General features: G+C 44.4%; 1 protein-coding gene across 2 annotated transcripts in view; it reads right to left on the bottom strand.

Annotated features, from left to right (window-relative positions):
- The window catches only part of LOC144947765 (protein Hook homolog 3-like), an 82,424-nt gene that overhangs the window by 68,987 nt on the left and 1,411 nt on the right, over positions 1–12,026 (bottom strand). For both annotated transcript variants that reach the window (XM_078877125.1, XM_078877126.1), the window contains exons 2-5: positions 10,714–10,799; positions 8,877–8,949; positions 6,593–6,643; positions 5,927–6,059 (exon numbers count right to left, since the gene is read on the bottom strand). In XM_078877125.1, coding sequence (XP_078733251.1) covers positions 5,927–6,059; positions 6,593–6,643; positions 8,877–8,949; positions 10,714–10,799 — 343 coding nt within the window. The remainder of the gene's footprint in view (positions 1–5,926; positions 6,060–6,592; positions 6,644–8,876; positions 8,950–10,713; positions 10,800–12,026) is intronic.

The raw sequence follows: 12,026 nt of genomic DNA, 5'->3' as shown, positions 1-12,026 counted from the left end.
GAAGTGGAAAAGGAGGGCATAGAGGCACTTCAGGCTGACATCAAAACCCGGTTGGCATCCCTCCGTAGAGCAGAGAACCTACGGAAGCGCAGAAGGAAGAAAGAACAAACTAGAACTCGATTCTATAAAGATCCCTTCAAGTTCCTTAAAAGTCTCTTCACGAAAGAAAAAAGTGGAGTTCTAAAAACAACAAAGAAAGACCTAGAAGAGCACCTGAGAACAACAAACTTTGACTCAAAGCGACATGAACATCTGGCCATCCCATCAGATATCCCACCCATTGAACCCCCGGAACATCATATTGAGACCAACCCTCCGACATGGAAAGAGGTGGAAAACACAGTTCGAAGGGCAAGAACAGCATCAGCCCTGGGGCCAAATGGAGTCCCGTACAAAGTGTATAAGAACGCACCAGACGTCCTGAGGTTCCTCTGGAGGCTTATGAGAACAGCTTGGCAAAAGAAGATAATACCCAAAGTGTGGCGTAGGGCAGGCGGGGTCCTGATCCCTAAGGAGAAGGATGCAGTGAACATCAACCAATTCCGCCCAATCTCCTTACTGAATGTCGAGGGTAAAATCTTCTTTAGGATCATTGCCCAGAGGATGGCCGAGTACCTGCAAAGGAATGCCTACGTCGATACATCTGTACAGAAGGCAGGAATATCAGGGTTCTCTGGCTGCTTGGAGCATTCCAGCATGATCTGGCACCAGATCCAAATGGCCAAGGTGGAGAAAAGGGACCTCCATGTAGTCTTCCTCGACCTCGCCAATGCATTTGGCTCTGTGCCCCATGAACTCCTGTGGTCTGCCTTCAGATTTTTCCACATACCGGACACCATCACAACCCTGGTGAAGTCGTACTTTCAGGATCTGCAGTTCTGCTTCACCACCTCAGAGTTCACCACCTCATGGCAATGCCTGAATGTAGGTATAACGGCGGGATGTACCATTTCTCCATTGGCATTCATAATGGCAATGGAGGTTATCATCAGATCCTCAAAATGGGTTGCTGGTGGACAGCGAGTCGACTCTGGTTTTCGCCTCCCTCCACTCAGAGCCTACATGGACGACATTACAACATTGACCACCACTGTCCCATGCACCAGGAGACTGCTCAGAAAACTCGAGGAGAACATCAGCTGGGCCCGTATGAAGATTAAACCATCCAAGTCACGCAGCATCTCGATTGTGAAGGGAGTACTCTGTGACCTGAAATTCTTCATCGGAGATGACCAAATCCCAACAGTGTCTGAGCAGCCGGTAAAAAGCCTTGGAAGGTGGTATGATGCAAGCCTGAAGGACAAAGACCAGGTGCAACAGCTGCGCAAAGACATCAGTAGTAGCCTACAGTCCATCGACAACACCCAGCTACCTGGAAAGTTAAAGGCCTGGTGTCTGCAGTTTGTTCTCCTACCCCGGGTGTTGTGGCCCCTAGCAGTGTATGAGGTTCCAATCTCAACAGTGGAGAAGATGGAAAGAGGAGCCACGAGCTACTTAAAGAAGTGGCTCGGAGTTCCACAATGCCTTACCACCATAGGCCTCTATGGAGATGGTGTCCTCAAGCTGCCCCTCACCAGTCTAACCGAGGAATTCAAGTGTGCAAAAACCAGGCTCCAGATGACACTGAATGAATCTCGAGACCCAGTGGTGAGCAACAACGCGCCGACCTTGGCAACTGGGCGCAAATGGAGGCCAGGAAAAGCAGTCCAGGAGGCAACAGCAGCCCTCAGACATGCTGACATTGTGGGTCAAGTTCAGCAAGGGAGAGGAGGCCTTGGGCTAACTAGCCGTGCTGCTTGGAGTAAGGCCACTGCACCAGAGCGGCGGAAGATGGTAGTGCAGGAAGTACGCCATCAGGAGGAGTCTGCAAGGTGGGCCAAGGCAGTCTCTCTTGCCAAACAAGGACAGTGGACTCGATGGGACAGTGTGGAGAAGAGGAAGATCAGCTGGAAGGATCTGTGGGCCATGGAAGCGAGGCGGTTGAGCTTTTCCATCAGAGCAACATATGACATCCTTCCAACACCAGTTAATCTTCACCAATGGTATGGTGAAGATCCGGACTGTGCCCTCTGTTCCATGCCAGCCAACCTCAGGCACATTCTCACAGGGTGTAAAACAAGCCTCACCCAAGGACGCTACACTTGGCGTCACAACCAAGTCCTTAAAAACCTTGCGTCCGCCCTGGAGGACAAGCGAGCTGCCACCAACTCCCTACCACCCCCAGCAGCATCACACCCCATACGGACGACCTTTGTCCGCGAAGGGGCTAAACCACCGAAGAGCGGCTCTACACCAATAGAGCGAGACCAGCTGCGCTTGGCCCGCGACTGGAAAATGCTAGCTGACATTGGCCGGCAACTTGTGTTTCCTCCGGAGATCGCAACCACCACCCTAAGACCTGACATGGTGCTCTGGTCCCGTTCGCTCAAGAAGGTCTTCATCATTGAGCTCACAGTACCCTGGGAGGACTCAGTAGATGAGGCTTATGAGCGAAAACATCTGCGCTATGCCGATCTAGCTGCCGAAGCACGGCATCATGGCTGGAACACAGAAGTCCGACCAGTGGAGGTGGGCTGCAGAGGTTTTGTGGCAACATCTACAACCAGACTGCTTAGAGACCTGGGAATTAAGGGCCAGAGCCAGCGTTCGGCAATCAAAGCTGTATCGGAGGCGGCAGAAGGCAGCAGTCAGTGGCTCTGGATGAAGAGGAAAGACCCCAGCTGGGCCCCAAAGTGAGAGGGCCAGGAGGTATGCAGTCAACAATGCTTGACTCAGGGATGAGGACGCCCCTGCCATGCATAGTCCCATGGGATGTTGGCTACCAACAACAAGGCAACTCCTATGACTAATTGGGAATGGGACGCAAGCGTAGGATTGATCACCCTGTCGCTGGCCGCCTTTGGGGAGGGTGTATAGTATGAAAGGCCGAAACACCCTAGGAACCAAAGGGTCACTACTGACGATGCGCTCCCCAAATTTCACCAGGCTCACTGTTCATGAACTCTTGGAAGTGCTTGCACAAAGGATAGTAACATCTCATCCTGTGTTCTTTGGAATCAACACAGTGTATAGCGGATTGTATAATAATAAATAGTATAAAATTGTAATGCTTAAAACAATCTACAAAGTAATATATAGTATCGTAATTGTAGTGAATATACAGCAGTATGATATACATTAGGGTGGGTAGAATAATACATAGAGTAATATTACAAAGTATAAGGTGGTGTATAGCAATACAGTATATAATTTAATGTTGGGTTTATCTATGGCAGTATATAGTATGGTGTAGACTCGTGTGATGTAAGAGAATAAAGTTTAGATGGTAGCATATTATATATTTTGCGACATAGAATTGTAATGTATTACTTACTGTTAGTAACTCAGCTTATTGTAGAGTATATTTAGTATACTGATGATACTATGTAGTTTATACTTTAGTTGTTTACGTGGTGGTTTAGTTACTGCAGCTACATACTATTAACACTCCTTCCCTTTATTAATGCTACCCCTATCCCCTCCCTTTGATGCTGCTAATCCTGCATAATGCACGGGCATAATGACTTTAAACCCCTCGCCAAACCTCCTACGCATTTCACAAGTAGTACTAATCGCATATCTGCATTTCCCATAAATATGCTAAATTCCTCTTGATATGCAAATTATTTTGTCAAGGCGCTCTTCGCCCCTCCATCCCAGCTTAAATAGTCGCTCCAAGCCTGGGGCTTGTCATTCAGACTCCTCGACAGACCTGTTCTCCACCTGAGGACAGCTACTTGCGTTGTGGCCGAAACGTCGTGAGAATGATTTTATTATGTTTATTTTTATTATTTTATTATTTCCATTCTACGTGACTTCACCGAAAGAACCAAGAAGATTAATCCCTGCAGTCACGAAAGCTTTAAATCGAAATTTAACAGCAGTGTTAATGAGAGATTAGCACCATGAGAGTGCAATCCAAAGGATGTCAACATGAAAGTGCAATCCAAAGGACATGTGAGCATGAGAGTGCAATCCAAAGGACATGTGAGCATGAGAGTGCAATCCAAAGGACATGTGAGCATGAGAGTGCAATCCAAAGGACATGTGAGAGATCTAAGACAGAGGCATAGAGCGTCGGAAATAACAGCTGACATAGGCAGGTAGGATGGAAACATCACAGTCAGTTAAGACTTTACCAGGTAAATAACGTCCTTCCAATGATTGCTCAGTTTGTACCTATCTTCTCGGTTGAAGTTGAGTATGTGTTTATATATCTGGATGGCTTCATGAACAAATCTCTGAAGGTAGCCGGTAGGTTTGTAGAGTACCTCCATCTTGGAAAAATCTAATTCCTGTGAGCCCACAGCGTTAAAACAATGATTGGCAACGGCAGAGGAATTGGTCCTACCGTGTTTCAGATCTGCCTTGTGTTCACGAATGCGGTCCAAGACATGTCGTTTCATTTCCCCAATGTAACTGCTGCCACAACCACAACTCAGTTTGTAGACACCAGGGTATTGCATGTCAGGAATCACATCCTTTAAAGATGGGATTAAATCATGGATTTTGTGTACTGTGTTGAAACAAACCTGGATCTTGTGTTTGTATAAGATTTTGGAAATCTTTTTGGTAACCCCTGCTATGTATGGTAAAGTGATGGTTTTGGTTGGATCCTCAGAAGGTTGTCTCCCCATGGCTGGGGAGGCAGCTTTGCGGATTGTATGGTCCGAGTTTCCGTTCATCCTGAGGGCTTGGTGTACGTGCTCCAACTCACTAGCTAGGTGGTGCTGGTCGGAGATGTAACGGGCCCTATGGTGTAGTGTTTTGATGAGGGAATTCTTCTGGGCTGGATGGTGGTGGGATTCAGGCTTTAGATAGGCATGCGTGTGGGTGGCTTTCCTGTAGACCGAATGTCCCAACGAGCCATCAGGTCTCTTCTCGATCAAAACATCCAGGAATGGAAGCTTGCCATCCTTTTCCACTTCCATGGTGAATTTGATAGACGGGTGTATATAATTGATGTGGTTGAGAAATTGGTTTAGTGCTGGCAGGCCATGTGGGCAGATGACGAACGTGTCATCTACGTATCTCTTCCACAAGGAAGGACGTAGGGTGGATGTCTGGATGGCATCTGTCTCAAATTTCTCAATGAAAACATTCGCTACCACATATATAACCTCTTGTTGTAACTGCTCTCTCGCTGGTTCAACAGTTCCACTGCTGGATTATATTTTTTCCGCCTGAGGACGACCGCTTGTGTTGCGATTGAAATGTCGTGATTTATTTTATTTTATACCTACGTGACTTTACCGAAAGAACCAAAGAGTATGGATTCCTGCAGTCACGAAAGCCTCAAATCAAGACAAAATTTATAATAATGTGCATAAAAATTAATGTTGACATTTGTAAGTTGCAGTATTTATTTTACTGAGAGCTATGCCACCATCACACAACATGGTCCTGCAGTCAATGCAATGGCGATCAGGGTGAGTAGCTTCAAAATTGACGATGACAATGCCACCGTGGAATCTTCATCAGCCAAGCCAGCACATGTCGATTCGGGACGTCACAGACACCTATGACGTCTTGTCACGCGTCACCGCTCCATACCCTTTATTGTTATTATTATTTAGAGCAGTGGTTCCCAACCTGTGGTCCACAGACCACTCCCTGGTGGATCCACAAAACCACGGGAAGTGGTCTGCAGAACCGCTGAAAATATTACAATTTGTTTCACAAAAGACCAGATTTTACTGGACAGTAGTCCGCAAAAAACATTTTAGGGTTAAAAGTGATCCACAGAACTCCAGAACATCTGTTACCACCACACTTTTACAAGTCCAGTCCATCACAAATCTGCAGTTAAAAAAATACCGAGAATAACTAGTCTAGAGCTTGCCAGGATAGCAAATGATTATCGTATTGAAAGACTTTTCAGACTCACCCTCCTTCTTGTCACAGTTAACAGCACAGCCAAGGATGAGCTGAAGGGCCTTGCCAGTCTCTCCCCGGTGTCCATGCTCTGCCATCAGGCACACATCTGGCACGGCATCTTGTGCCACTGGCTGGCCCACGACCTGCAATGCACACGTATGCACGGACCTAAGTCAAGCAGGACACAACAGGCGCCATTCACTACTCAGTGGCAGTGCTTGTGCCAGGCTCAGTATACTTTAAGGACACATTGAGTGTAGTGGCAGCACATGCTCAAACGTGTACATGGATATCAGTGAGCGGCCTGCAACACACGCACAAATACATCAACATCGGTGAGCATACATTATGTCACTGGTACAAATAAACATAATAGGCCCTCGATACTGGCCCACACACCGATTATAAGTACTGTTACTGAGCAGGTGTACACTGGGCTGCTTATCAGGAGTGTAACGGGACATCAATTAACATTACATCTTAAGACTCACGATAAATGCCCAAAATCTCAGGTGTAAGAATATTTTTTTTAAATATATGCAATTTAGATTTGGGCCAATGGACTGATGGCACTTTGCGATGCATCGTGAGTGAGCGTGCCGAGTACAAAGCGGGAACTCAGCAAGGGGATGCATGGAACGAGGGAAGAGGGGAGTTTTTTGGTGACAGATCTGACCTCGCTGTAGTAGCTGAGAAGGGCATTCAAAATCTTCTTGAGGTTACTCAACTGTAAAACAAAACAATTCAAACGATCAGGTGTAGTAGCAACGGTAAATCATCTTCAGCCCAGACTCAAGATGCTAGGATGGGGGATAAATTCTGGATGGGAATGCTGACAACACACATTGTATGTGTCCCTGTGTATTTGCAAGTCTATTTGTGTCCCCATGTGATCAATGCGAATGCATTACTTTGGCAGCACACTAATTTTCCGTGCATCTCCTCCTATCTGGAAAAGCAGTGCGGATAATAAGACGCCGTCTCGCGTTGATTCATGGAAAAAGTCGTGGAAGATGGCAAATAAGTAGTAACCAATGGGCACGTTTTGCTTTTGTGTCAAACCTTACTGATTGGCTGTGTCGGATGGTTGGTTAACGGACACATTTGTATTTACGCGCTCTAACCCAAAATTACTTTTATTATGAATAAGAATAGGGCTGCGGATAATATGCGTTTTCACGAACTCTACAACTCCCACGGAAAACAGGATTTGTGAATAATAGGGTCACAGATAAGAGGAGTTCTCCTGTACCAGAACATTCCCACCACTTGCTCCGTACCACCAATGCAGATAAGCCGCACCAGACTCTTGCACGAGCATAGATAAATGTTTCCCTCATCATGAAGTTATTCACTTTAGAATTGTAAATAAGTAAATTTATGAAGGAATAATGTTGATAGAGACTAAATATCAGAGTTGCCGGGATGATACTATGACCCACCACGCGATGTAACGTCCACAATCGTCGTATAGTAAGTTTAAAAAAATATTATCACATCGTGATTAGGGCTACTTTTCTTAAATTTTTATTTTCTCATGAAAAATGCATTAAATTACAAACTCTATCATTACAGTTGTACATAAATCACTCGTATACATTACATTAAAACTTTCCTCATAATAAAAGTTTTTGGATTAGATCGCGTTATTTATAAATGTGTCGCAACCCTTCACCACCTGACAGCCAATCAGCAAACAATGTGTCACGTTGACAAAAGACAAATATTTCACGACTTTAGCCCACCGGTGTGTTGAAGAATGGATCCATAACAGTTACAATTTGAGTACGACGGTTCGCTGAAAATTACATCCAGCATCTTCGGGCGATTTGCCAGAATAGTGAAGCCATCCATCTGCTTCCGGTCTTAAATAGTGCAGGATGACGTCATCCTTGTTGAACCCCATCAGGATTGGAGATCAGAGGCGGAGGTGTATGCAATTATGTAACAGATCAGTAATCAGCCACTTAGCATGTGACTCACCTGTAAGGAATTGCAATATGTGTTGTGTATTACTTAATAATACACTTCCAGGCTGCGCTGAGTCTATAGCTATCACAGCGATTAAAATTATTTGAATTCTTCTCAATTTCAATTGATTCTCTAAGACTAAAAGAACACCAAATGCACATTAAATTCTCACAAACACAACTGTCAGCAGTGGCAGAGCATGCTTGCCAACAAGAACATTCAATTGACTTTGATAACGTTGAAGTGTTATGCAGAACTAATTATTACTGTCCAAGATTAGTTAACTGAATGCGATAATCGTCATTATTGACAATGAATCACAAAGAACGATATCTAAAAACCCAACTGATTATACAGGGTGTGCTATAATAATGATTTATAATCATAAGGCACTCTTAAAACTGTTACTAAACTATTTTTATTTTACCAGGTAAGATCCACTGAGCTATATAGCTCTTTATCAGAAGCGACTTGGCCACAAATGATAGCTAACTAAGTGGCTTATCACATGGAAATTTATAGCAACCGGATACTCTAAATGTATGCTTCTAAATGTGGTGGGAAAAACCAGAGAACCCGGATAAAAATCCACTGTTAAGACGCTCCTTTACAGTGGATCTCAGAGCACCGTGCACAAAAAAAAAGAATACGTGATTAAGTAACCAGTGAAAGAACTACGAAGGTGAGACAAGATAGAGAACTGGAGAGAGGAGAGGTGGGTCTTCAGCTGGGACTTAAAATTATCCAGCACCTGTGAGTTTCTAACCTCCAAGGGAAGGGAATTCCAAAAGGGGCGGGACAGTGCCCCAGCATGTATAGTTTTAGAGCTTTCTGAAGAAGTTTTATAGCTCTTGCAGTGTTGTCGAATTTGCACGGTTCCTACATTGTAACCAGAGGTTACACACGTGTGTGTGAAAGTACAGTGCAATGTAAACAACGTGTTTCCACAAGTATAAAAATAATAAATGGTGCTCAAAGTCGGTGTTCACCTTCAGTCTCCAGTTGTCCCTGGCATCGATCTTAATGCGGGCGACAAAGTCCACATCAAACCAACCCGGATCGCTGTACACGTACACGCACACACACACACGCTGCGTTATCCTGCACCACTACGGATCGTGTACGTGTTTACGTCCGACAAAAGCATAAATACTCCATTTAACCATACGGACGAGGGGGCTAAGTACAGTGAGGAGTAGTCTAGCACATCTGTGACGGACAATGCTAAGGAGAATCGGCAAGAGGTCTTCCCAGCGCCAAGACTCACCGCACTCCTACAACAGTTATTTTTGACTAAGTCAGCCTAGGAGATCAGGCCAGATTTAGACACCCATTGTTAACGGTATCGAGTGCCATGGCCAAGCACCACCATCTGCTTATGTGGCAGTTTTGCACTACTGCATAACGCCCCATGAGCACACTGTTCAGTCAGGTCCACATCTTTTGTGATTGTAGAGGAATCCACGTTTTACAAGCATAGACATAGAAGGCCTGCCCTTTGCATATGGAGTCACAGGCTGGCTTGTGGTGTATGCACCTCTGTGAGCAAACCAAACTAAACAATTTTTTATTTTACCAGGTAAGGCCCACTGAGATAGAAAGCTCTTTTTTAGAGTCGACCTGGCCACATATGATTGCTCAACGAAGTGGCTAATCATGTGTAAATGTATAGCAGCCAAATACTCTACGCGCGTGTTTCTAAATACGGAGGGAAAAATTGGAGGACCCGAATAAAAATCCATGCGACTATAGGAAGAACATGAAAACTCCAAATATACAGGTATCGGGGTCAGGATCGAATCCAAAAAACTCCTGTATATCATATTCTTCGGGTCTTTCTGTAAAGCCACATAGATAGAAGAAATAATAAAAATATCACGACGTTTCGATCGCAACACAAGCAAACGTCATCAGGTGAAAAAATAGCAGGAGAGCTGATAAGATCCTGCCTCAACTGATGACGATTGCTTGTGTTGCGATCGAAACGTCATATTTTTATTATTTCTTCTATCTACGTGGCTTTACCGAAAGACCCAAAGAATATGAATTTTTGCAGTGACGAAAGCTTTAAGTCCTGTATATCAGGCGAGGCAGTTAACATCTCGCCACCATAGTGAGATGTTAGAGCCAGACATCAGCACACTTTGCACTCAGGTTAACTTATTGAGTGACTGATCAAACAGATTACCTTGGGAGCTCCAGTGCAACACAAATGAGGCATGTCCTACATTTGTCATTTTCTCAAAATCCAGTGGCTGGAGAATTGCTTGTGTGGATCCCTTACACAAATATTCTAATACGATTTTTTTTATATGTTTGTTTAGTTTGAAATCTGCAATAATAACTTCTATCTTACCTGGAGACCAATCAGCTTTGAGATTCGTAGGAGCATCAAAGTAAAAAGTGGCTAATTTGCATGTGCGTATCCTTGTACATATCTAGACAACTGCTCCCTAACTGCTCCACCAGTTTCAATGAATGAGATGTCATTTCAAGGCTTATGATAAGTCGTTGACTCAATAATACTCTTAATTTTCATATTGACGAGGTCGATATATATTAATTTTTATATCGATCAGGCCGATATAAAAAAAAAGTTTTTGACTTAATAATACTCTCAATCAACCCTGGCAAGAGCAGGTGGGTCATCTGCCAGTTATTTCTTAACCATAAGTCCTGGGTCTGTCCCATGATCTCCTACCATACAGACTTCATCTCCTCACAAAGCCTCAAAATGCACCTAGCCTGGCACAAGCATCACGGTGAAGTCATTGTCACTCAGCAGGAGCTAATGTGGGTTTGCTCGAACGCGCATCAGCGACTCACATGCGGTGCAACACGTGGGCCATGAGAACGCCGTCTGTGAGGTCCGAGACATCCTCGCATGAAACCTCGAATCCATACGCCCGTACCTGCACACACATGCACAACCATTCGCCCAAATCTTTAAACTATTTATTTTAACCAGGAATGCGTCAGTGAATTTCAACATTCGTTTTCTGCAAGGTTCTGCTTGGAATATTTCGGGGACTCCTTCAGCAGTTTTTGCACATGGAAGGAAAAGCAGCACAGAGCACAGATAAATCCCAGGTGTAAGAGAGCAAAAACACACGAGAATAGATTAAAAACCCACTTCCTGTCCACAAACAATGCACTTTTGTTTGAACCAGGTGAGAGTCCATTTATAATACTCATTTGTGTTTGATAGTGCACCCTTTACGCCATGGTATCTCAGAGTACTTTACAAGCAACTTACATCTCATCTCAACACATCTAAAAGGGCACCCCAAGTGGTAGCCATCCCTGTGCGGCACAAGGTGACTCCGCACCTGACCTGCAATCAGGCATTAGTCTGCCAGTAGGAGGCGATGATGCTGTGTGTAATTCCAATTTGGTAATTTGAGGGTAGTTTTCAAATTTGGACCGTGATGCCAGCAAACAATGGCCTACTCGTTTTGAATGACATCATCGGGATCTTTAACGTCCTCTGTGAAGCCTACGGTGTGTATTTTTACTATTAATACACTTGCACAAATAACTAGGGTGGCCTGGCACACTCACACCGCAAACCTCTGCTGATAGTGGTGAACACACAACCACTGGGAAATGTCACCGCCCAAATGTATATAATCTCGGTGTAGATTTTCCATTTTTGTAAATAGGCCTTGTTGTCTCAATAGATGTTTCATTTAGACCTTAATTTGTGAGAGCATGGGTGACTGCATCAGCTTCTGCTGAGTCAAATGGATTTTCATTGTCTACAAAAGCCAGGCATAATGGAAATTGAAATTAATTTGACTTGCCCAGAATGTGATTGGTTCACTTGAGCATAAGGTTTATCTGTCAGTTTAACACGTAGGCTTGGGTTAGATCGCATAAATATGTCGTAACCCTCCACCACCCGATACAGCCAATTAGTAACGTATTTTTCACGTAAACAAAATGCTAATTAGTTACTACTTCAGCCCACCCGTGTGTTGGAAAGTAAATCCACAACATTCTCCATTTGAGCACGACGTTTCGCTGGTACACTAATTACATCCAGCATCATCAGGCGATTTGCCAGAATAGTGGCAAATGGTCAACCAACTGCATGCATTTTCCACCAGAAATGTTGTGAGATTTTTTTTAGAGGGCTC

Source organism: Lampetra fluviatilis, chromosome 46, assembly GCF_964198595.1.
Source record: "Lampetra fluviatilis chromosome 46, kcLamFluv1.1, whole genome shotgun sequence".
In the NCBI taxonomy this organism is placed as follows: domain Eukaryota; kingdom Metazoa; phylum Chordata; class Hyperoartia; order Petromyzontiformes; family Petromyzontidae; genus Lampetra; species Lampetra fluviatilis.
The sequence above is the reverse complement of the archived record's forward strand: the minus strand, read 5'-3'. Positions and strand labels throughout refer to the sequence as shown.